The 27,406-nt window shown below is 41.3% G+C and overlaps 1 protein-coding gene across 10 annotated transcripts in view; it reads right to left on the reverse strand.

The window, feature by feature from the left end:
• The window catches only part of kirrel3b (kirre like nephrin family adhesion molecule 3b), a 148,268-nt gene that overhangs the window by 55,409 nt on the left and 65,453 nt on the right, over positions 1 to 27,406 (reverse strand). For all 10 annotated transcript variants that reach the window (XM_044032042.1, XM_044032041.1, XM_044032040.1 and 7 more), the window contains exons 3-4: positions 8,521 to 8,670; positions 3,856 to 4,005 (exon numbers count right to left, since the gene is read on the reverse strand). In XM_044032042.1, the coding sequence (XP_043887977.1) occupies positions 3,856 to 4,005; positions 8,521 to 8,670 (300 nt within the window). The remainder of the gene's footprint in view (positions 1 to 3,855; positions 4,006 to 8,520; positions 8,671 to 27,406) is intronic.

Genomic DNA, 27,406 nt, shown 5'->3' on the forward strand with positions numbered 1-27,406 from the left:
GGAAGTAGTTGTCCCAATCTCTAAGCCCTAAATTTCAATCCATGAAAATAATACTTAAAAGAATTTTGTCATTTTTTCCAATGGTGTATTTTAAAATATATGTTTGGTTTCTTTTAAACAGAATGTAAAACATTTAGATTCATTTTGAAGTTTTTTTTTAAATTACAAAACATGCTTTAAAAAATGCTGTCCCACACTTTCATGTCACAACCGTAACACGAGTTGTTTTACCACATGGGTGGAGCCTGGTTTTAGTCACACCCCAGAATTTCTGACCAAGAAATGACACTGCATCCCTGTCCCTCATGGCTGCATGGTGAGATATTACCTCTCATAATTTTTAAGTAAATGGGCTCCAAAGTCTGAAAATCAGCATGTTGCATTAATAATTGTCACAACCGTACACATATTATCTCCAAGTAAATACACTTTTGGGGGCTCAAAACAAAATATTATGTTTTGTTGTGTGTACAACTGTTCAAACATATGTTCCTAGCCAATTACTTGTTAGCATGTTTGAGTTATGCTAGGAATTAGCTAAAAATGTCACAACCGTAACAGTCACAACCGTAACGAATTGTAACGTTACGGTTGTGACATAATCATTATGGTGTACGGTTCCACATATTTAAGGACATTTTTCATCATTATTATTACATTATACTCATTAAACATGATAATAATAATAATAATAATAATAATAATGTTATTATATTTGATTTGTAAAGCACATTTCATTTTTAAGAATCTCAGAGTGCTAAATAATGTTTGATATGATAAGGAAAGAAGGAAAGAGAACGAAACTAGAAACGAAAGAAAGGAGGAAAGATCAAATCTATCAGTGATTTATCTGACAGGGAGCAAAGGAAGGTCAGAAGATCATGGCGAAAAAGACAGCAACATCACAGGCTGTTGGTGAAAAGTCAAAGAGAGATGGAGAGATTGTGCACAACTTCCACGCCACCTCCCACACCCTCTGCCACGCCTTCTCCCATGCCGCCTCACCTTCCACGCACTTCTAGTGAGACTGTTACTCCACGCACTTCTAGTGAGACTAATAAGAGACGTTGGAATGCGTGACCACAGAAAAATAAACTTGAATGGAAGAAAGAAAAATATAGAAAACGGTGCCATAGATTGTGCGTGAGGCCAGAGAAGTCAAAATGTTCTGCAAGAACAAAAACTCAGAAGGAAGTATGGAAGCACAGAGTTCCTGTGCATATCAGAAAGACCCTTCTTTTCCATAACACACTCATGCACAATTTGCAGAAAAAAATACAAGTCTGCCAATTATAAAGAGAAACATGGATTAAGAAGCGCATTGACAAGCAGGTTGCTCAGAAAATACAATCTTGTTTCTATGCTCAGAGAAACACTAGGCAGCTCCGACAGGCAGCTCTCAACACGACTGCAGACAACCCACATCTAAAGTTCACATATCAGAGACATAACATTTGTGTTGGTAAAATTCACATTAAAAGGCAGGTTATGAGTTAATATTAAGCAATAAGGTTGAGGGGATATAATACAACCTTGCAAACAAAATACTGTGGTCATGAGCAAAACAGTGCAGTCACTACCGTAACAGTGCGGTCACTACCGTAACACTGAATGTTTTGTAAAATAAAATAAGAATTGAGTCATTAAATAACATTTTATGATAACTATTGGTTAAATATACATTCAATGTAATAACTAATGAACTCTGAGATCTCTATGATCAGTGTAATTCATTTTACAAAAAAGATTGCATTTAAATTTTGATGAGTCTTAGAAAATAAACTTTGAAATTTTGTTTAAAAAATAATTTTAAGTGATTTAGTTGTAAAACCCTTCATAATAAATTACTAAAATTATTCTTTAGAGGGTGTATGGACACACAATATTAACAGATTAATATAATGGTTTTTATTGCAGTGTGTTGCTGTGTTACGGTAGTGACAAATTTCAGGAGTTGAAAAACATTTCAAGAACAGGCAGACATTAATATATGAAATTTGACTGCGCCTTTACTAGATATGTACCATAGAAATATGGTACAATATATGTATGGACAAGGTTTTTGGAAAAAAACAACTTTTGAAAATGTGTTTCCAACTCTGGACTTTGCACGAATTCGGTAGAATGGCCCATATACCTATGTGAGTGTGCGTGTGTGTGCGCACACATAGGTGTGTGGGTCCATAGCTGTCTTCTAAGTCAAAAGACACACTCTGTCACCGCTGGCAAGTAATTGACAGCTTGGAGTTTGCAGTGACACAGGCCTTGCATATATTTCCTCCATTGCCTTGTGTGTTTGTCGGCCTGGATTTCTACCTGGAGGTGCAGTCAGGAGTCAGCTGGCTCAGCACAGGATTAAACAAACACCTCCTATTCAGACTCATTGGGAGGAATGATAAACTCTCTCGCACTCATTTTGCCTAATAAAAGCCTTTCCTTTCCTTTTTTTTTTTTCTTCAAATAGCTGATTACTTATTTAAATACAGTAGTGCCAACTCCTGCTTTGCTGCTGTCACTTACAGTGCAAAGTCGAGTTTGTTTCTTTGCTTTAATTATTTTGAGTAGTCAGTGCAGGGTTTGCCAAATTAAGAAAGCAACATTCACAGGGGGATTAAAGTAAAACCCAAGAATTACTTGCATCCCCAGTGTACGGAAGCAGCTCACACTGGAAAGTTTTCAAACGAGATGGCAGTGGCCCACCTATGAAAACTCCTGTGTGTACTGAAAAGGGTTATGAAAAGGCCGTTATTGTCAGGATATGTGATTTATTTTTGTATTTGTTTTAAAGATTCAAATCCAAGGACAATGGCTCTCTCTCATCTTTAACGTCTCTTCCTGCTGTCAAGGATGGACTGACAAGGTTTTTGACCGAGGAATCTGAAGATGTATGGAAAGATCAACAGTAGCTCTCCGTGGAAGTGTCCATAATCACTCGCTCATATCCATTTGCAGGAAGGCTTGGTAATCAGAGAATTGTTATGCTGCAATTTGTCTTCCCCTTTTCTCCTGCTGCCTTCTCCCCTACAAATCGTTAGTTTCACTTTTCATTAGGCTGGATCAATAAGGCGGACCAGTCGCTTGTGGCGAAGATACCACATGGCAGACCCCATCTTACAAGCCCCTCTTTTTGCTCCATTCCTTCTCCTTTTGTCTCTGTTACTTTGTTCACTGATTTCAGTTATTGTTCCAGCTGTCACGGGGTAGAAGGTGGAAGGAGGCAACGGCAGAGAGGCAACAGTAACCTTGAAGCAACCAAAAGTGAGATGTGATTGCACTCTCGTATGCAAGAAGAGCAGAAATCTCAGAGCTGAACGATAACCCAATAAAAATGAATTACAAGCCTATAACGTAACGTCAAGCTTACAGTATTCATGAAAACGGAGGCTGCCACTGTCGTATCTACACTGTCTGCCAAATGAAAAACATTCTTCATACAAACGAGATGCTATGGTCTCAGGATTCACTGTGGAAACTCTTTTTGGGGAAAGAAGGCATGTGGAAATAACAAGGTATTCATCAGTTGCACTTGTGATGCACTATTTTGTTTGTTCGAGCCCCTTGAGCTCGAGTACTCTTTTTGTCTGGTGCTTTGGATTAAGAGTGTGTTGAATATCAACCATTTTATCCAGCAAATATATGGAAGAGAGTAATGAGATGGGTTCTGTGATCTTATGTTGTTGTTGTTTCGCCCCTCAAACCCACTGAAGCACTTCAGAAGTGAAATGAAACAGGGAAGAGAAAGGAGTGAGCGAGACGCCAGGGAAGCCTTCACGATGAGCTGCATTGGACCCAAGGGTCTGGAGGTGCATGGTGCCAGTGCCGTGGTGCTTTGTGTGCCTTTATTTTTGTTCTCACCTAGCACAGTGAGACGAGCGGGACGGGACCTCATGGCAGCCTGGACAGCCTGGCACTCAAACACGGCGTCATCCATCAGCTCGACGCGCTGGATTTGCAGATGATGCTCCCCTGAACCGTGGTCACCAATCACCGTGTAACGAGGATAGCCTGCAACACAAGACGCGTTGGTTGAGTTTAAGCCGGTGCATTTGTCAAAAGTAAGCATTCAAAGCTTTGCATTAATTAAGCAAAAAGGCAAAATTAGATTGTATAAGACAGTGTGGCATGTCTTCTGACACAAGGCACAAGGATGATTTACAGATTATTCAACAGATGAACGCATTGCTAAAATTCACGATGTGTTTCTTCACTCTAAATACATTTTCATACATGTTTTTATAGGACTCCCGGTGATGTAAATGAGACGCCATGGAGGTTGCCACATTCTGGTGACTGATGTTTTTCATGCAACCGTAAACAGGAAAAGCCTGAGTCTGAGGTTGCTTCAGCATTGCTCTGCGAAATGATTTACAGTTTAATAATGCACGAAAGCATAGCAATATCCTGGAGACGTGGATATTTCACACAAGTCAAGTGAGATGTTTTTAAAAATATCCCCTTAACTATCATTAAAATATGCACTGCAAGTGTGTCAAGGAGAGCATCTCTCTCCTATGGGGCAAATAAGCTGGGAAAAAAAAAAGAATGGGTTTGACTGGAACGCTTTATGGAGTGTTTTTCATGCTTGTGGAATTGCTTGTCTCAGAAGATCCGTTTTCTCTTTCTCTCACTCCATCTTTGTAATTATTGGGGGTATTGTATGTAGGGAAAAAAAAAAACCCGAGACGTCTGCTGGTAAAAATTGCACTCCAAAAGATTTTACATATTTTCAGACAATAATTGCTTTCCCCTTCAGTGGTCTTTAAAGTAATTGATCGGTGATGAAGCTATGGAATTGCACAGCAGAACAAGAGCAGCCTCCACTCCAATTTTGTGCTTTCTGAAATGAAACTTCTTTCTTTGGACTCACACACTTGTCATTTCCTTTCCTTAAAAAAAAAAAAAAAAGTCCATCAGTAAAAAGTCCATCAGTACCCATCCAACCGTTCGTCCGTGCCAACAAATGTTGGAGAGTAAAATATTGATTTCTCAGTAACAGCTCGCCAATGACTCATGTTCACTTCAGAGATCCCTGAACGTTTTAGTATTTCACTGTAAAGGTTTTACAGGCTGGTTATGTATGTCAGTGCTCAGAAGGAACACACAAACTGGGCAGCCTATACCGGCGTTTAAGTCTGTGAATATGTATGGCAACAAAATAACGAAAAAAAATCAACAACATTATATGCTAAAAGTACAAATATAGACTATTGAATCCAGTTGCTTTACAACATAAAAAGTGCGGTCCTTTTATTGTGAGTTACAGCAGATTAAAATACTCTTACAGGTGTGTCTATGCCGAGGGAGGACAAAGGACAGATGATTAAACCAAACATAAATATCACACATTACAAAAGGACAAACTGGGGGACACTAAACGAGTAAGGATATAAACTCCACCAGATGTTTTGTGTGAAAACTGGTCACCGAGGTTGCACAATGTCTCCTGCCTTTGAATTCACTTACCGCATTGTGTCATACACGCTTCAGCAAGACAGGTTGTAAATGTATCAGGGTTAATAGAGAGCCGGTCACAACTAAAAGCTTCCATTATTAATATTAACAGCCACTAACTGAAAAAGAGCTTTCTGTGTGCTCATGCTGAGAATGATGCCTAAAATAGACGATACATCATTATGTGCACAAGGTCACTCAGGAAACCATTTTGCTTCAATTTTATGTTCATTGAGGAGATTTAAAGCAATAATGCTCTTGAGGACCACGGGGATAATGATCATTGCACATTCTGACTGATGTGACCTTGATTTGACTGCACCTAGCACACCTTTAGAATGTGCGCCGCAAAATTGAATTCAAATACACTTTTATTTTCATTGTCTAATTGTGAAATAGAAGAAGGTATAAAGCTATGGCCTATTACCTCACCTGAACCTCTGGCAATCAAAGAATAATTTCGCCATACGGGGATATGGCTCGGTTCCAGTTTCAGCTCAATCCACAAAGAAGTCCTTTGCATTTGTGGCGGATAGTAAATGATACCAGTGTTATAACCTCATTTACAAAAGAAAGTAAACACACTGTAATAGGTTTGTCACCCTAATGCACACCTTGATCCCGCGTTATGTCGAAAACGACGGAAGTTATAATGGCACACGCGAAGACTGATCACTTCTGCACATGTGATGCATACCTGGAGAGGGCCATTGATCTTAGATCCCAGTGAAATTCAAAGGCACAATGTGTTACCCAAAGCAAACAATGTAAAATAGGCCCATTAAGGACTAATGAATCCATCGGTAGGGAATGGATTTGTCTTGAGGCTGGATCAATCGGGTTTGCGTGTGTGTGTGTGTGTGTGTGTGTGTGTGTAAGCGAGCATACACAGACTCGAGGTGTGGCCTAGTGATTTACAGCATTCAAGTAGAACATGTTTCACACCGTGTACCCACCAGGGGATAGAAACAGGTTAGCTGCATCTGTGCACAGGTGATCAGTGTTCAATTGACTCTCATGAGACTGACAAGACTGACGTGTGGGATTGTCAGCTTCCCTTCTCAAGAGCTCGTTTGCCATATGCTAAGTGCAGAATGTATACAAACTCTTCTCCCTTCATCTTATGTTGTGTGCGTCGGGACAATTTACCTATTGCTGTTTTGTTTGTCGTCACCGCCCCCCCCCTCACATGCATGGCAGATACATCCTCGCGCGATGCATATTCATGAACGTGATTTGTGCATTCTGAGCTGTTGTGTGTGTGTCTATTTTACTTTTCTTTAATTAGAGCGGGGAAGTGTGACACAAAAGAGATTGAATAAGAAATTCAGGGACAGATAGAAATCACCGGCTTTTGTCCTGTGATTTCTTGTGCTGAATGGTGAAAAGTCTTCTCTCGCGTTTAATCACTGCTCCCGTGAATGAAAACAGGTCCCAGGCGGAGCAAGCGGTTGCCGACACAAGCTCCTTTCTATGAATAGCCGAGCAGAGCCATTTTGTTGAAATACTCCATGCAACATTCGATTCGTTGCACTTTTCATGTATACAGCTGCCACTTTTCTTTCAATGTGTACATCTTGCAGTGGATGTACCGTCACTCTTTGACTGCCGCATGCATTGCTTGTTTATGTCGGCAGGAGTGATAAAAGGACAGCTGTGGGGCACTTTTATTTTGAAAAGAAAGTGCCATCCATCTCAGTAGAAGGCACTCAGCCCCGGTACATATCATGTTGTTGATTTTAGCTACCTGTATCATCAGATAGTCCTCCACATGTAAGAGAAAGTAAACACACTGGGGATTTGCTTAACATTTAAGAGAGAAAGATGAAGATCCCTTTGACTCAACATCCCGTGCCTGCTTGTTGAGATGGACAGAACCAGGATTACTGTATTCTCTCTAACACAAATTAAACTAACACACCATGTATGCGCTATTAAAGCTTGATCTACCTCCGTTCCCTTCAGAAATCCAACCGCTTCTCTTTTTGTTGAACTGAGATTCTATCTTGTCTTGTTAAATTAATAAAAGACAAGGGGATGACTGAAACTCTCATTTCAGTCTGACCCTGAATAAAATTGTGCTCTGTCTTCCATTCTCTCTGTCACAAACAAAGTACTCCCCTTTCCGTCTGTCTCCAAAGGAGACTGGAAGACTGCCGGACCATTGTTTACGGCAACCTCTCAGCCTCCCCTGGGCGAGATAAGGACTTGAAAAGGGAATAGGATGGCTTTACCGGGGCTCTGTCAGCCACCCAGGTTTAATTACAGACCACATCAGGAATAGGGAAGTGACATGGGAGGCCCCTATGAGTGTTTGGTAAAGGTCAGATGTTTGAAGACCCTCAGTCTTGTGGAATACATATTTAATCATTCCTTTTGTGGTTTAAAAAAATGGCTGCAGTCGGATCCTGGAACATTGTGCCCTTCATTGCAATAGCACCAGGTTTCTCAGTGATCATAGAGAGGTAGTGTGTGTGAGGCAAATTAGAAAACTCTACACTACACAGGCTTTTGTAGATTTCCTCAGTGATTCAAAATGTATGAAATGGACATTTTAGCCGAGTGGTGTGTTTCCTTGAACTGTGTCAAGGTCATGAATACACAATCTATTGACAGTGCAGTACTTTCCCTCCAAATTAAACAATTAAAGCAATTACACATGACGTGCGATGTAATTAGAGGATCTTCAAAAAGTCATTGAGTGGCCTGAAGCGCCAGATTTAACATTCCGTTCTCATCATATGCTTCTCTGCCAAACGCAAGGTATACAGAATTTTGTTCTGCATTTTACAGAAAAAAACTGAAATTAATGTTCTTTGAATTGTATGCTATAATTACAACACTTGTGATCTAATAGTTCTCTTTGTAGCACACTGTTATGAGGCGTCTTTGATCTGTCAATGAAGTGATATATTTGGCAGAGGGTCAGATGTTGACACGAGAAGGCTTTGGATGACAAAAAGCGGCCGTCGGAATATGACACTTACTGTAAATTACAGAGTGTAATTAAAGACAACAAAGAAAGATGGAGAAATGCAGGATGACAAGGGGATAAATGCTGCCTCTTACCAGAGAGATCTCTGCCAACTCCAAGTGCTAGGCCGTCTTTGATCCACAGAACAACGCCATGGTAACCGGGGATAGTGCATGGTAACGTCACGGGGTGGCCTGCCACCACCACCAGGTCCTGTGGCTGCTGGGCAAACATGGCCTCCGCCCCTGAGGAATAAATCAGGACATTAAAAGTTAGGCTTTAGCCATCACATTCAGTATGTTACCTTTATATAATAAGAACAAAGGTCCAAATCCAAGATCAGGAAGGAGAATGAGTAGAAAACACACACACACACACACAAAAGTACACACAAGAAGAATTACTTTCTGACAGTCAATACTGATTCAGATCAGACGGTTCAACATCACTGCCATTAACTGACTCCACTGAGTGAATTACAAACGCTATAGATCATAAAAAGTATGTAGTAGGAATATTCATAGATCTTAAAAAGCTTTCGACACAATTGATCACGACATGTAAATCAATATACTGTATAGGATCGGGGTATTATTGCACTGTGGAAACAATGTGGGAAGTTGGGAGAGTTAACATCATCATTGCGTCCCCCAGGGATCAGTGCTGGGTCCGAAAAACCTTTTCCTCTTTCTATTGTATTATGTCCACCGTAAGTGTCCATTTCCCACAATTTTACTCAAACATCTTGTCAAGCCCGCGCTGACAAGACACAGGCAAATGTGTTTTTTTTTGTCTACTCATGATACGGATACAAGATACCATACATGCATTAGAGGTGTCAAAGCACCAGGACTGAATAGCAGGCTCAGAGACAGCAGTCACGACTCAGCTCGGTTCATTTATGAAGGATGTCACTGTGCAGATGGGCTGGGCCCGTACATGCCACAGCAGATAACACAACCTCGTCTGCCAACACGGCTCCAGTGGCATACATTAAGTCAAGTTCACACCCATGTATTCCGACTGCGCAACTCTTATTAGCTGCACTCCTCTCCTGTGTGTTCAGGCAGAAAGTACTGTGCAGTGCACTCCATTAGAGACAGAGGGTGTGTTAATGGGGAGGGGTAGAGTGAGTGGGGTCACTTCTGATCAGTATGGAGGGTACAAAGTGGTATTGATGTGTAGCTCGAAACTGGCAAGATGCCTGTCAACGAAGGCTGAAAAACAAATGCAACGCGCATACGCATGCATGTGCTCAAGCATGCACAAGCATTCAAACAGCCTGTTTCGAGAGCACGGATCGCTGAAAGTGTCCTTCTTTTATATTGCATCCAGACATTTCTGGTCACATTGTCTGTTCATGTTTTTAATTGTGAATTAAAGACACAATGTAATATTTCTACTTCTGTCTGATATTTGTAGTAGCACAATCACACGCAAACACACACACACACACACACAGAATCATACCCCAGTTATGTTGGCCTCACACACAAAAACACTCACATTTTGTGGCCTAATCAAAAGCTGATGGAATAATAACACAGTGAATTACAATAAGCAGACAGCGACACGAAAACACATTTTTATTTGACATCTTTGTATCAAAATCGCTGTCACTGTGTCTATGGTAGTTCTCTGTAGTTTGATATTCACATGAAATTACTTTTCCTACTGAAGACTGGGAATCTGATTGGCTTTGTTGTATGATTTCAAAGCACATCAGAGCAAACACGGTTGTCACACAGGAAATTGGTTTTAATTAAGTTGGAAAAAGCCAGTAGAATCATTTTTCAGCAGTGAACTGGATTCCATGTGACGCATAGTGGGTTAAAGCAAAGCAGCACAACCACATCTACTACTAAAGCAACATCTGTGTACTTCAGAGCACACACCACTGTGGGCTTTTCCCCATGCTGAGACTCAACAGGTCTCGTGGCTAAACAGGCCTGTTGTAAAGGTGCATGATGTATACTGTGCCTGATGCTGCTGACGTGAGACTCTATCTCCCCATATTTATTCCCCTTCACATCTAGACAGCTTTGTTCAGCTCTGACTGTGTTCCCATGTGAGGAGCTTATCTCAGCTGTACTCTGGTGCAGTCAGCGAGCAGATGAAGCACGCTAACATATAGGCAGCAGCTCAACAGATCTCCTGACATGCTCTGGAGAAACACCGCAAACGCCAGGGGATCTTGTATTTGCACAATCATGACTTATATCCAACAGTTTGGTCTGTGCTGTAATTGGCTGAGGGATCTTTCTCGGTGTTGGCAGCACACGTGGACGGATGCTCCCTACAATCTGCCTATAGGCGGGTTCCCATGAGCATGTTTCTCAATGCATTAATACAGGCTTTTGGAAACGTGGACAATTCAAGAAAAAAGTCTTGATAATACTGCATCAAAGTTTTTACACTTGAGGGAGGTGGATAATTGGAGTATTGATAAAGGGTAGATGCTGCATTCATGGAAAAAAGCGGGAATCGCAGCAGCCGAAAGGACTAATGTGTGGTTCTGATGAAGAAGCCACAACATTCCTCCACTTAGTGCAGGACACAACTATTACTACAATAATAATAACGGAAGCGGCAACAAACGGTGGTCACATATCAGCAGCTTGTTACTCCTTTGTGGTCAAATCTCAGTGAAATGCCTCCCAATATTAGAGTATATTACAGTAGCTGATAGAAATACAGACAAAAGTGCATTTCTCTGAGCTTTGGATGGCAAATCCATCCATTGTTCAAATGTGTGATACATTTCAATGGAAGCCGATATTATGTCTTCCTTCTCAAAGCCACAATTAAAAAAAAGAATATTCAGTAAAATAAAAAAGCTATGACCTGAGTCCAGTTCTACTGTGGTCAATGTGTTGTGTTTTAAGTAAGATATATGAAGTGTGCAGCCTCCAGCTGGGATTGGACATTCGCATGACACTTGGGTCTACATGCTAAATTTAGACTCTTTTCCATTTTGAGATGAGAGAGAGAACACACACATACCGTACGTTACCGTGCATCACAGTCTGGACCACCGTGGTGCTGTTAAGACAAAAAGCACTACCGTGGCTGGCCAATAACTGTGGTCCTTCACTGCCAGCAGGCCCGCTGAGAGCGTACTGCTCGAAAAAGTTTTAAAAACACACATTTATCAAAGTGACTCACACAGCGCTCAGACACTGACAGGAGTATCAGCCTGTAGATGAGACACAACAAATCTATTTAAGCAATCTACATGGCAGCGGGCGAGATTTTTCCACCTTCTTTTTTTACTCAGGAGCTGCACAACACTCTGCAACGAGATGGAAAGGAAGCGGAAGGTGAAAATCAGAGGTGTGGCCAACTAACCAAGTTTTGCTCTGAGAAGCTGGTGCTCACGCTACGGTTACTGGCGGCGAGTATAACCTTAAAGTGACACCAGCTTGTACTTGTCACTTGAGCAGTTAAAACGTGACCTCTGTCATACAATTTAAAGCTTGGCTAAGTCTTAATAACACAGCAGTGTAGGGATGGAGGAGAAGTGTGTGAGAAGGCTGCGGGTTAAATCAAGGCGGCTCCACATGAAATAAATCTCTCACATCTGCCAGATTTATCCTTTACTGAGCACCACAAAAAAATGCTCCCTAACCTATTCTTCTGCTTCTTTATTATCTGAAAGGCCTGAGATGCAAATGAGGACAACCCTTGTCCCTTGACTTATCCATGAAATAACGCCCAATTAAGAACCAAGTACATTATTTTGCAGACTTCGTCACAGGACAAGAACAACGAGTAGAGCTGTAAATCCATGTTAACGATGATTTATTAAACATCCTAATGAGATTGATGCCTGGTTAAAAATAAACGCATAAACAAATGACAAAATAATAATTATATATAGACATTGCAAATTTGCACTTTGACTTCAGAGATTGTTTTTGTAAATGTGAGGCCACGGAGCTACAAACACCTTTAGTTCATTGCTAGAAACAACCGTCAGTCCCCTGGGAATTCTCAGTCGGCAACAGCCAAATCTGAACAAAGAACAGAGCTTGAACAAAGTTATCTGCTTCCTTTTCTTTTCTTCCTTTCTTTTTTTTTGTTAATAGACCGTCTCAGCATGTTGGCACCCGGCATAGAAACTCTGCCAAATACCGAATGCGGACAAATATTCTGCTGTGACCACCCCTGAAAGGGAGGAGCCTAAAGAAAAAGTAGAAGCGGAGACTTTCTCAGCAGATTATAGTAACAACTGATCAATTCTGTCCCGTGATGCCAGCACACCGAGTCTGGAGCGATGTTAAAAGTAAAAACAACAAGCTAGTGTTTACAGTTTCTAAACATACCCATATGTATACAGTATGCTGATATCTAAAAATTCTCATTTTAATAAAGAAATAATTTAAGTGCAACATCCTTAGAGATTCAAATCCTTCTGATAGAATTAGCCTCCGGTGTTTTCTGAAAAGGAAGCAGGTATTCACCACAATGATGGCAATCCACATGCTTCAAACCTTTCTGACCTGCTTTCGCAAAGGTTCTAACATAAAACGGGATGTGGTCTGCGGCTCAAAGAAGCTCGGCCTTTGTTGCATGAGCAACTTCGTGAGCACAAAAATGCAATCCCTCTACGGCAGCTTGCAATGTTACAATAGTTACCAGTAATCAATTTTCCTTTCAAAGTTTGAACAAGTCCTTTAGAAGAGACAGGCATTACTATCAATCTGTCTTCCTCATCAGAATGCTCCAATCCATTTTTCATGCCTATCCACGAGTAAAACAAACACTGTATGCAGACTGAAAATAGGCTTTACCACTTACTGGATATGTTTTACTCGTAGACTGATGCTGGATTTGATTGAATGCCCTGTATTTATTGAGGTGAGGCCATGGATCCTCGATAAAGGACTGCCCCGAGCCTGTGCATAGCGATGTATTCAAAATGTGGACCGGCACTTTGCATTTCCTAATGTTGTCATTTCACTTCAGATAATTTGTTTACCATTGGACGGATGAGGCATTTCCACACACTCCGGCACTATTTTCCCCTCAGTTCTAACTGCCCCCAATTTCACCGCTCTTTGCCAATCAGGCCTGGAAAATTACCGTTACCGACAGCCCACTTCTGAGGACTAATCAGCATTCTGTCTGTGTGGCATGTGGCCACACAACACCAAAGCTGAGCCCAGGATTATTATCAAAAACCATCACCCCCTCCATCCTGCCCTGACCATTTTATACCAGCATGGGGTGGGCCGAATGTGTGTTGGAATATGGAGGAGTTGTGCTGCCGGCGTGCTGTTGTCTGACGGCCAAAGACCACATTCTCATTTTTTAGGGCATAGCTGCTGGTAGTTCTCTGTGATATGAAAGCTGAAGTACTGGAGAGAGAGAACTGCAGGTGGAGGGGAGTGAGTGGGCAAGGTTTATTTTTATCTGCGTGTGATCCACTGGTAGTGCTGCCATTGGTGACAGGCGTTCGACACTTTTGATAAAAGAGTGAATTTAGATAGTAAATCAAATTATTCATACAGATCCCACTGCAATGACTATCAGGACATAAGTCAAATGAAAAATACCATCCCCTCACACTGCAGGGGCCCCGGCTGCTCCATTTGTTTAAGCCCACATCGTGCGGATGAAGAAGTACATTTTCTCAGCATGTTGCGAGTGTTGTGTTTTCTCTATGCTTTCCTTGGCTCTGGGACTTTGTACTTCATCTTTGTAAAAGGACTCCAGTGGTGTCTTTAATTCTGGCACGCCATTCAAAAATAAACATTCAAAAAATATCCTGCAATGTAAATGACTCTATCCAAAACCTTAATCTCTCCCAACAGGAACTTGCCTAATGCCAGTGTCCAGATCCCCTTCTTCTTTATGTATCCTTCATTGACAGACACTGATTAGTTGCAATGCCACAACATGCGTTCTATCATTTTTAATACGTCTGATGGCAATGACGATTTGTTCACTTTAGTCTACTGGAATGTAGTCATTCATTTGATTCAGTCAGGTATTTCAGTGAGGTATTTTTTGGACAGTAATCCATGTTTGGGAACGTGTAAAAGTACATTACTGCAAATATGTGTCCACAACGAATACAGTAATTCATGAGCCTTGAAAGTAATGTCCTATAATGTAATGTATGCATGTTATAAATTCAGAACGTAGGGGCTACCCAATCATTCTGATGAGCTGTGACCGCTTTACTGCTTGCATCTGTTTAATACGACAATTACAAAGGTGCTGTTCCTTCACATTCGCTACTTTGAACTTATAAAACCACAACTTGACATATGTAGACAATAAAAGGAGACGAACGGCAAATAGAGCAAGTGCACATACATAAACAAGGTGCAAGACAGACAAGCACACTAATCTCTGGATTACAACTGACAGCATGCAGACATTTAGAATAGATAACAGAATAAAGTGACTAAGAATGAATAGCTAAGCTCACGTTAATGAAATAAATCAAAAACTGCAGTGGCAGGAATGAGAGCTACACCAACATTTGATGTACAGCATCGTTTTTATAAACTCAAGTCATTCTAACACAAACTGTCTTGTGTTTGACAAAAAAAGTAACATTTCCACAAGGTCATGGGTGAAGTGTACTTTCTGAGGGGAAAGGGCAATTAATGACAAGGCCTGAAATATTTGCCATTGTGTTCATTGTGGATCAGCTGCGGGTGATGACTAGGACTCTGGGAATTCAAATGATAGAATTCAGACCTTTCTTATTTGCTTTTTCCCAAGGTTTTAACCAAAACAGTCTAACACAGAATGTTACTTTTATTTTCAGAGTAGCTTGGCTTACAGCCAGTTCAACTCACTAATAAATCCACATGTCGGCACAGCCTTCTGTTCTACTGTCTTTCTGTCATGATTGTCTCTAAACTGCTCATCAGACTGACTTTAAAACAAGTGCGTGTGCTGCTGAAGGTGCACTGTTTAATGCGAAGTGGCAGCCCAGTCTCATTCCGTCCCTCAGCGTCGCCTTGCACACACACACACACACACACAGGGTACCCTCCCGTGTCTGATAGAGATTTAGATTTAGACACCAAGAGAACTGCCCTGAGGATCCATTCACACTTATATGTATATATAATTATTATTATTTTTGGTCATGGAAGTGCTCATGATATTCATAAAAAAAGGTGTTTCTGAATGTGAGCCAACAGTGACTATCCACCAAGTCTAACCTGGATATTATCCTTTTCTTGGCCCTAACTTTAACCTCAGTCCTATCCTGATCCCTTAATCTAATCTCATACACTGACTTTTATTTTACCGCTGCTCTGCTCCGAGGGTCAACATGCATCGTCAGGAGGTTTACATTTAAGTTAATTGAAAGTCTTTCAGTGTGCGGAAGGACCAAAATAAATGCATCCCTAAGACATAGCATGAGTTGCTAGACAGCTATACTCCCTCTTGATAATTATAGATTGGATTAATTAGCATTGTAAAGCTCAATCAAGCTCATGAGAGAGCACATGCTTTTCTGATTTCCAATTTCAAAATCTCTAATCCTGCCTGTCCACTCACAGAATACTACTGTATGTGCAGACACCAAACCTATCTGTGTTGTATGATATCCGAGATTACGAGTAATAGTGTCTCTGTGTGAACGCAAATTCATGAAGCAGGGAAGATAAACATCAGCGGTGCCGGAAGACATCATATTCATGCCCTCTCTCACACTGTGCATTATTGGAGCATGACAGTTGCCAAGGCACAATCAAGACAGATCACTGCAGATGATGACTTCTAAAAACCACAAATGGCAACAGCGGGAAGGCCTTGCAGGCACTTACTTTATCATCAACTACATGGCCAGAAGAAGCAAGATTTCACGGACATCAGAGATTGGAGTATCAGGGGCCACTAACGGTTTATTAAAGTTCTCTAGGCTGCGTTTCTCTCTGGCAGTGTGTATAAAACTGGACCTACAGATTATCGACGCATTATGAGCCATGGAATGGATTTTTACCCTCCTTCAAAATCCTGAGCAGACAGTAAACAAATCTGTTTTAACATCTCCTACGAGGGATAACAGGATGGAGTGCTTTAATGAGGTGTGAAGGTCTTCCAGGTTGTCAGCCTTTCAGCGGTCCAAGTATCATGAAATAGAACAATACACACAAAGTCCTCTACTTAGTGGATGTGTGTGCTTTGTTCTGTAAACACAAGACCTAGTCTGACCACTGATTGTAATTACTGTTATAAAGCAGCAACTCCTGTGGGTGGTTTCCAAGGTAACTACGGTTCAAAGAGAAGAGTTCAAATATCCTAGTTAGCAGCATAAATACAACAGAACATCATATAACCCGCTTCACTTTGTTGGCATTGATTAAAAAGTGCAGGGAAATGGAGCAACTCATTTTGCCAACTGTACACTTTTGCACAATAATAAGAAGCAGGGATATAAAAGGGATGCAAACGAGTGAGGATGGAAATGGAGAAGAAAAGGAGTTTGGGAGTTCAGTTGGGCCCTGATCGAATTGGAAGGGTCCCTTCTGTTCCTCCACTCCATCATTATACCTTTTTTTTTGTCACCTTTCATTATTTCATCGTCTCCTGCATCTTCAGCGTTCTCTGTCACAGATGTGTTTGCTTGAATGTTTGTGTTTTCAGGGAGAGCAAATCCTCGCCGTTTTGTTGTTGACATGCAAACACTGTAGTGCACTGATTCCAAATGACTGGGTAGGAACACACAGATGGGTCGCGGGAACACATTCGCAGAATTTTCCCAACCTTTTACTTAGTATATGTGTTAAATAACACCCTCAAGTTGTAATTCATTTACCAAACATCTCTTGGAAAACATTAATTCAGTTCAAACTGCGTATGGCTGCAAATGAGTTGCCACACTGTGCACACATTTGCTCATGTCACAACTTTTTATCTCTAAAAGTTTGGAGAACACTGCCGTACTGCAGTGTTTACTGAGTGTTTGGATGTGAGGACATCAAGTCAAGATGATTTGCAAAGGGAATATGTTTGTGCAGGTGAGGGGCCTTGAAGGGTGTTCACAGTGAGCCTGCACGGGGATTGATTGGGTTCATTAAGAAATGATGAGCATTTGAAACAGACTCACATGGCTGATTTGATTGATGTGGTGCAGAGTGGGCTTTAGTCCAATAGGGGATATCATATATTTTGAGGGAGAGCCCCATTTTTCTATTGCATGACGTGTCAGAGGCACATAAAGCCACATTAAGCTGCCTTTTCTCCAGCCATAACTCATATTTTGTAGGGCTGACAAGATAAAAGTGTACCTTGACTTTTGAAACTTGGTGCATTTTTTTGTCTCGTTGAGTGAGATTAAATAAAGATATATATCTAAGCCCTTGAGCAATAAAACTAAAAAGGATGTCTCTGCATCTAAAGGGTTTGGGTCCTATCATATCTATCTATCTATCTATCTATATAGCTATATAGCTATATAGCTATATATGTATGAAAGCCAAAAGAGTTGCTTTATTTGGTGATAAAAACAGTTTTAATAAACAACATCATTATTATTATTACTACAGTAGTCAAGCCACAGAAAGGTGAACTTGGTGGAGGAGGATAAGATCTTTCATAAATAAGACACGCTCTCAAAACTATTTGCTCCGAGATGAGGTTCTCACAGCGCAACAGTGACAGCACTTTGAGTTGTTTACTGCTTTCAGGATCGCACTGAAATGCATGTCATGCCTGTCAAGGTTCCCGTTGCAGAGCTATGTTGTATATTTTCCTCTCACTCTGTTCACCATAAGCTGAGGAACACAGGCATCAACATTTGTTCCTCATGAGGAAATATCCGGCTACATGAAGACGGCGTGTTAAGTTTGTGTCATTGCTGGTAGGATAAACAAAGGTACGTGAGGTTTGAGGAGAGATGAAGGCTCCGCGGTATTTGCTTGAATTTAATTACATTCTTTAGCTGTGGATATAGCACGGACGGACAGACGGACAGACACAGATAGACAGATAGATTGAATGTGGTGTCATTAAGAGAGATGCTCTCACTGAGCTTTCTCTGACTCATAAAATTCCCATCCAGCATCCTGCAGACAGTGGAGACATCCATTTTCCTCTCATCGTCTTCTAGTATTTGCTTCTCTTAGAGACAGCCCCATCTCATTCTTCTCGGCTGGCTGCTGTGACATTGAAAGACAACCCTAATCAAAACATGTGTCTTTCTTTCAGCTGGCGCTCAGACCGGTGAATGAGAGCTGACACCAGAGGGAGATGTATTTGTCCCAATCAGGGCCTCATCTCCGTGTCACCACCGGGTGAGTGTTTCATCTCGACAGGGCACTGATGAATCCACCACTTAGCCTTGATTTGGAGGAGCAACGCACCACAGCCAAAATGCCAGGTTAAATCACAACATCAGTGGCTCAGCCATCGCCATTACTGGCATTCTGCTTTTGCCAGAAACGCTCATAAATGTTGCAATAATGATCCATGCCTTGCCTGGCGTCGAGTGGACTGTAATTACATTTTTGACTTGTATTAGAAATTGGATCTTTTACTGCATTTATGACTGTGTGTTCTTATTTGCGTGATACCTACAGACATACAGCAGAGGTCGTGCATTATCTGATGAAGCCTACAAGCGTTCCTTATGAAGTCATTGGTCAGGTGTGCTGTTTATCTGAAATAAAGCATCATTTGATGACATGATTACGCATGACTGGTAAGCAAGATGCAGCTCACATACAGATGCTGCATCGTAAATAATTGTCATTATTCTCCCTACACTTACTGACCTTACTCAATTTATAAAAAAAAAAAAAAGACATCATGAACAGAAATCCATCACAGGTTTGCCACATCACTGTCAACACCTCCACTCAGTCACAAGGCTTTCATAACAGCCTTCTTACTGTGGTATCATTAATGGAATTGAACGTCAGGTTAGCAGGTTGTAAGGTGACAGCTGCTCTGGTGATGAGGACGAGTGGAATAGTGTGGATTCAACCAAATGAATGTACATTGCCGTGAAAGCTACTGTGTAAGGGGAAAAAGCCTTTTAGTGTGTCTGTTAGTGTGTCGGAGTGTGTGTGTGACGAGATTCCTGTCAGTGCCTGTCAGTAGGATGTTATTACAAGACAAGAGAGGGAAGGGAGTCTTCATTAAGGTATACAGGACGCCACTGACATGAGATAAGAGGCCGGAGCCAGAACATTAAGCCACACCTTCACTAAGAGGACACTTTCAAGGCAGGAGTAAAGAGATCCATTTCAGTGTAGGAGCCACCGTAATACTTGACTGCGGAAAGCCATTACCTTTCAAGTATACTCTCTACTTTTAAGTGCATATAAGACAATAAGCATACACTCTAGCCTGTAATTTCATTTTGAATTGCCAAAACCTCTTCTTTGATATCTGCCCTTAAATGGACAAAAAAACATTACTTCCAGAAAAGCGGTAAGAACCGCTTTTGAAGTGGTGAGAAGGGGCTAAAGCTGTATTATGTGTGTTGTGGTAAGAGTTCAGTTTTTTATAAGGTCTCACTTACAGTGAGAGCACCAGATGAGATGACTGTTTTAGAAGTCTAGGTGTCGTCAATGGAATTGGAGTTACGAGTGTGTCCTAGATCGTCCTCTACCAGCCTGTGCTGTTCTTCAGCAATACATCACCTCGTACCAAATGGGACCACACAGCATCTCTCCCTGGACTTGGCTTTCACGGAGCTACCTCACACACAACACCCTTTTCATGAATATCTCTCAATCAAAGCTTCATTTGCATTTCAAAGTAGCACTTTGCAGCCATGACAAGGACATAAAATCACATCTGCCTTCAAATAAATAAATGGAAATTCAAAATGGTGTAAAATGATATAAAAGCAAGCGCTGGCAGAAAACTAAGCCTGTCATATTTTATGTCATTTACAGTACATTAGCAAATGCCATTAAAGTGTACAGCTGTGTGAGGTGCAGTAGTCACAGGATTTAGGGGACTTAAGGCAGTAATATAAATGGGGGGGTAATGATAGAAAAGGTTTGCCAGAAACTGTGTGGGCAAAAAGCCTAAAAACTAATTGAAAATGCCCCTTTAACTTTAAGCATTTTCTTTTTGGAATCACATCATATTCTTAAAAGATCCATATATTTAAAGAGCTGTTTATGAAACTACTTTGCTTAAATGAAATGAATACACCTTGCTCAAGAGAAGACGTTTCTTCCTTCCCTATGTGGACGGCCATTCGCCTTAGCCACTTAATACTTTCAGGAATAGAATCAGGAAGAATCTGCTTTCAACAGATGCAATACATTTCCTTCTATGCAAACATTTATAATTCTAGCACGGGAAATGATTCTTTTTTTCAAGCAGCAAAAAGCAGCATTTCAAAAGCACTTCTAATGAAAACGTTCAACAAAGAAACATCTAAATTCACTCCGTCTCATTGGTGTCTGGTCTCTTTAGCAAGACCAGCCTGAGCAGACTGTACGGAACACTCCTGTTAAACCATTGTTGGAGATTCAGTGAGTGAACACAAAAAGAATAGTCTTCAGTGGATCACACGAGTGGTTTGATGCTGAGGCTGAGGTACCTCTCATCTCAGGTTGCTGTCTCTCAGTGCTTCTGGCCTCCCCTGGGGCATTTTGCCACATCCAGCTCAGCATCCCGGTTACTAGACTGTAAAGTCTTTTTTTAAATTTACTCCCCTCCTTTTTTTTTCCACACCTCTTGAACTTTCTTTTGCCAAGAGCATAGCCCGGGGCCATAATTCAGCTCCCAGTAGTAGAAGAGCTTTGCATTTCCACACTCCTCCTATTTCCACCTGTTAATCCCCACCCAACAATGCTCTTGATTTGTGTTCCCATTTTCCTAATCTGACATCAGCTTTGCTCTTGACAGTTTTCCTTTTCTGCTCAGAGAATACATTTTTTTTTTAAGCAGTTGAACCTTGATAACTGAAATAAAACAAGGGACACAATCTTTGCCTCCTTCACACACACACACACACACAAACAAACAAACCCCTGATGAGTGCACCAATATTTCAATCCTGCTGGTCAAAAAAAACTTTAGATTTTGTTCAAAAGATAGCCTCTCATAGTAAAATTAAATAATCATTCCTATCGTATCTGTATGTCAGACTCGGTGGACATCACCCAGTGTCTTTGCATTCACATAGTTCACATATAGCAAGAAACGACTATGCCAGAACGTGAGAGAGTAGTGGACATGACAAAAAAACCAGGCACTGTAAGAGCTATAACTCATGATATGATTTTAATTTAAACCTGTTCATTAGCCAGGATCGGTCCTCACCACCTCTTCACTCAGTGTGCATGGCTATTAGATTGTGGAGGTTTATCTTAAACTTGTTTAAGTGGTAATGACATGGGTTTGACACCAATTATAGCACCTCTTAACGTGAAGTAATCATGGTCCTATACAGTTTTACTGGGCATTTACGGGCTCTTCTGTAGCCTGTGTGAACTGCTTCCACAACTCCAGCCCTTATGTTTACCTTCGTCTATTACCCTTGGCTGCCACTGACTTGGCTGTCAGAGATTTTGTGCCACTGCAGGGCACGATGCCAGTTGCAAGCTGCAAAATTCTGCAGGGGCTCTCACAGGGACAAGCAAATCAACACCACTGTTTTCACACAAACATACACACATAAGAAAATGGTGTGACACTTTTGTAGATGCTAATGAAAAAAAATGTTGCATTACTGAAGGTCAGTGGAGATTAGATCGGCTGCCCCGCACTGACAGTCTGACCTTTAGTAAGGTAGTCCTCACAGTGTGACTTCTGTCCCGTTGCCCTTCTGAATCTCTATGGTAATGTTTTACAGTCCTTACAGTTATTACTACCCAGAGGTTCGAATTCCTTGTAAGTAACTATTTGAAATATGACCTAATGTCCAAACTCAAGGCTGTAAGAAGCCAGCCAGATTCAGTTTCTGCAAAGAGAAGTTTTAAGAGGGCAGGGATTATAGCCTCTAATGCCTCCTACAGACTGTGAGATTTCAGTCTTTTAAGTTCATTATAAATCCTCCTGCATGGCATAAATCTAATCAACTTGGTTCAGGCATCAAATATGACTGTAGAATGGTGACACTTATATTGAATCATAGTCGTCAGCTGCAAGGCAACGTCATTAACACGTGCCCGTGGTAAACACTCTTATATCGGGTTTTTCATGACGTCTGGGACAGGCCCAAGTCGTTCAATGTATACCAGGCTCCAAAACTGCACTGATATATGAAAAGGTACACATGTTCCTTACCCGCTGCTCAAAACGGGATATACCTGTAAATGGAGGATGGCATGTGAGAGTGAGGCAACTTCTCGGTTAGCAAGATCGTTGCAATCATTTGTAGTGAGCCGGACAGTCGATGTGATGTGTTGGCCTGTGGGATGATAAACATCACATTCTGTTATGCTACTGCAGACAGTGCCTGCATTTGTCCATGTCAACGCTGCCCTTCAAGTGTGAATGAAGTATAGAGCTATGACTACCATGTAGTTTTAGAGCGTACGGGATGACAACTCTCTCATAAACCTGGCTGCAGAGGAGCAATTAACGTGTCACAATCTGAACCTGCTATCCTAAGCTTTCTTCTCATTATTTCTGACTTCTGGTGTCTCACTTTATTACATTCAGCCTCTCTCTGTCTGTTGCCTCACCTCTTCCATCACCCCTATGCACCTGTGTAACACTGTGCAGGCTGATGGTGGGAGTTAAATGTGTTACCAATTAAAAGAAAAGAGCTGTAGTCAACCACAGAGTGTAAAACCACAAGGTACTCCATGTAGCCACGTATTCTACATTTAGCAGTTCAAATGATACAATTAAAAAAAATAGTAAAGTCATTTTGCTACATTTTGGGTGATTATTACCCATGGCCACAAGAGTACAAGCAGAAATATAAAAGAAAGGCTGTTGGACCACTCACTTATGCTCAAGTGTGGATTCAGCTGCCATCACAAGTCCCTCACAAACTGAGAAGAGCCAACAAGAGGGAATAACCTGTGTGATTCACAGAAACTATTGAATTACTTCATTTGGTGTTGCCAATAATGATACAGGTGAGAGAGTTATTACGAGAAGCAATGCAGGTCATTAATCCATCATTCTAGACAGGTATCGAAGCCTAGGGAGACTAAAAACCTGCATTTTCCCCACCAGTCAGAACTTAATAAACCTCTTGGATGAGAGGTGAACCATCTTCAACTTAACAAGCTAACTTCTGACTATGACCTGGATGACTGCAAACCTTCACATACATTTAGTTGGTGATTTTGTTTTCCTAAGCCACTTATGTTCAATCTGCACTGGGCAGCTCACACCTGGATTGAAAATCCCTTCTGCCAAAGTCCTGCTAAATAAAAAAGAGAGTTTATAAACCAAAGGCTGAGAATTTGCCTGACAGCGAAACTCCTGAGTGCTGCATGTAAGTGGTGATTCTAACTGAAACGAGCAGCAGGCATTAGCACATATTCCTTGTAATGACACAATTATTACCACTTTATTCTTTCCTACCCACATTTAACCTTGGCTGAAATAGTGCTAAACATGAGTAATAGGCAGCAGGTCCTAACCTGTGCACCAGTGATACCCTGTGATAAAAATACCTTCAAATATATTACCCGGGATAGAGCAGTATGCATAATGCCTCTCCATTAATTTGAAGGTGCATATTTTTTTCTGAATAATTATCGCTGGTATCCCTGCATCTCCGAGGTAATGAAGTCATCATGCAGGGAAAGGACAGGAAGAGGTATGAGAGAGAGGAGATGTGCCAGAATAATGGGCGGGTTGAGGCCGATGGAAAGAAACTTTCAAAGATTCTTAAAAAGAGCATTATTTATAGTAGCCAGCCTAAACTAAGTTCTACTTCAACCGAAAATAACTCTTGGTCTATATAGACTTGACTATCCAGGCACAGGCTAAGGCGGCATTCTATAAGTTGCTCACAAAAAAGGGAGCAGCACAGTTTTTAGGCAACTTCTGTTAGACTGCGTAATGATGCACCAACTGTTACCGTGTTGCCAGAAATGAGTCTGTGTGTAGACTCAAACAAACCTCGCGGATATAAAAATGATTTGTAACTGTAGTATAGGAATGCACACCTGAACCAGATTAGCATAGAATGTGCAGGAAGTTATCTGACATAGCAAGGGCAAATGTTGTACTTGTGTTTTGCTCAAGGCTGCTTGTATTCACTGTCGCCTGTGAGAGATAGAAATGATTTATTTACATGTTTCATCTATATAGGACACTATCAAACATTGATGTTGATACCCCTCCGGAAATGTTGATTGAATAGCTTTTTTACCCACAGTATATCTGCCTGCTGCCTCTTCTGTGGGCAGCATGCATCAAAACTGCTCTGACATGATATGACTTTTCATCTGCAGGCTTTGGAGTCAAAACAGATATAAACAGTGTTATGTTCTCTCACTCATTCTGTCTCCTCTGTCTGCCTCTATTGGTCCTCCATCTCCCTCTCTCGCTCGCTCCCTTGTTCTCCAAGCCCAAAGCAAATCATTTGTCATCTGTAGAAACGGTTCCACTCTCTCTTGCCATCATGGCGAAACATATTTCCGTGATCTCAAGGATGAAGAGGTTTTCAATAAATAGGGCCCCATATCATCTAGTGACCCTGGCTTCATGTTGCAAGGCTCCTAATGAGGTTCAGGAATACTTTTTTTTTCTTTTTTAACATGTCTTATTGGTCCGTGCCAATTGAGCTATCACCTGGCTAAGCCCTTGCAAATCAAAGACATCTAGAGTCTACTCATTATTTACTTGTGACAGCTTGCAGAGAAACAAGATTAAAGCGAGCCAGATGAAAAAGAGAGACGAGCAGAAGCAGTGCTGCGGAGGAATGTGAACTGATTTTATCGAATGGTTTCTTCACACAAGCTGAAGGTCATAGCTGCTAATTACACTGAAAAAAAACAGAAACAGAGGGTGTTTTATCACACTATTTTTTTTATCTACTGACGATCTACTCAGACAAGAGCGAAACATTAATCAAGGTATTTTCGCAATTAATTATACCATCCTGCTGTAGGTGTAAGTGACAGATGGAGAATGATTGTTTTCTTGTATGTCTGTGAGGAAGATGGGGGAATAAAAAAAAAAAAAAAAACCTTAGCTAAATCTGCAGGACCATCAATCACTGCTTGGTGTGTACATGACCAAAACCTTTAATATCTCAAAGACTGACTTTGTCTGGATGTCACCAGTGTGTGTCACTACAGCTGAAGAACATCCAGAAGGTCAGCTCACTGGACATGCTCCTCATATTCATGAAGTGGTCGGGGGAGTCTTTTCCTTATCAAAAGGTTAAACACAAGAGTCAGTGACAAACACAAACTCTCAAGATGCCTCCAAGATTTATTTCTAGGCAACTGGAGACGAAAGTACAGACATGACAGAAAATGCAGGGCCTAATAAACCGGTGATGTTCTCCAATTAGACCCTGAGTACCTTGTCCCTGAAATGTGAAATGTGAAAAACACTAGTTCAGTGCTCATCTTCTGGCAGAATAAAGCTGCAGAGGATGGAGTTTGTGCCATTGAAGCTCTGTTGGTGTGAGGATGTGTTGGCACAGACAAAACATACATGCCAGACACAATTTAGCCATTAGAAGTGGTCAGGTTTCAAGACAACACATCCTAGAAGAAGAAAAAAACCACAGAACAGACCTTTGGGAAGGCACAGTGAGTGAGAGAAAGACTGCATCTCGCTCACCCCCACCATTGTGGAGAGGGCTTAATTAGGGCCCAGGCATTTTATTAAGGCAACCATTTAAGTCAGCTTTGTTTAGTGGAACACTGACATGCCACAGTGGGAAATCTGAGTCTTCGCACACACACACACACACACACACACACATGCAACCATGGCATCCAGTGGACCTGAACAATATGCAGTGGGGCAAATTCCTTTCACTATAATTAATAGGAAGTCTCCCATCCCCAACCCCTGCGGGTGGAGAATACATATTGTATCCTCTATCCACTTTCTTACACTCACAGGGGCCATCCGTCATTTTGCCTTTAATGTGTTTAGTTGAACCACACAAGGACAAGGAATTTTGAACAAAATCATAAAGGACACTTGCCATTACATGGAAGAGGGGATCTAATATATCATATCCCAGTGTGTGTGTTCATTTCCTGGAAATCACGGGTCTCACGCTGTAATAAAAGGTTGATCTCTTCCCACATCTCTGTCTCCACCTCATAAGCAAATAAACATTAGAAGATGATAGTGGGCAATAATGTTGTCTCTTTATTGTGTTACTGATTAGGATGCATTTCACATTTCTGAACTGATTTGATTTTCTAATCATAAACCAAACAGTGTTTCCTATTTTAGAAATGTATAATCCTCACTAAATGCAAGGGAAAAAATGGCATACAATGGGATTCTGCTTAGTGTTGGTGCACGCCAAGCCATTGACTCACTTTCTGCCAGTCCGCTTTCCATTCCCTCCAGTAAAGTGATATCTAAACTGTTTGTTAGGATCTGCAGGGACTGGACAAATCAGCCCATGAAGGGACTGAAAGAGATGAGAACACGTCATCGAAAAAGAAAGAGGGTGGAGGGGGAATTAGTGAACGAGAGATAAACTCATTTTTGATCTTAAGTGACAATTTGACTTGGCATTCTGCCGGGAGAACACCACGCTGATGAAAGAGTATATAAATAAAGGCCATACTGAAGCGAAGTGGAAGATACAGGCAGACAGAGGGGCGAGGGGGAGACGGAGAGGGGGAGTGAACCGTTTGGACACCTCTGGCTGGATTCCCTTGCCCATTACAGAGTCTGGATCTGACTTCACATGCTATTACAGGGAGTGCAAATCAGCGATTAGGTTCACAAATGAAGATATGTCAGCTATTACACAACAGGCCGACAAACCTTGCCATGGAGAGTTTCAGCACCGCCAGGATCCCTCATCTTACCCAGCCAGCCTGCCAGGCAGCCAGCCGCCCACATGCACACACGCACACACACACA

This window comes from Solea senegalensis, linkage group LG8 (assembly GCF_019176455.1).
Source record: "Solea senegalensis isolate Sse05_10M linkage group LG8, IFAPA_SoseM_1, whole genome shotgun sequence".
In the NCBI taxonomy this organism is placed as follows: Eukaryota; Metazoa; Chordata; class Actinopteri; order Pleuronectiformes; family Soleidae; genus Solea; species Solea senegalensis.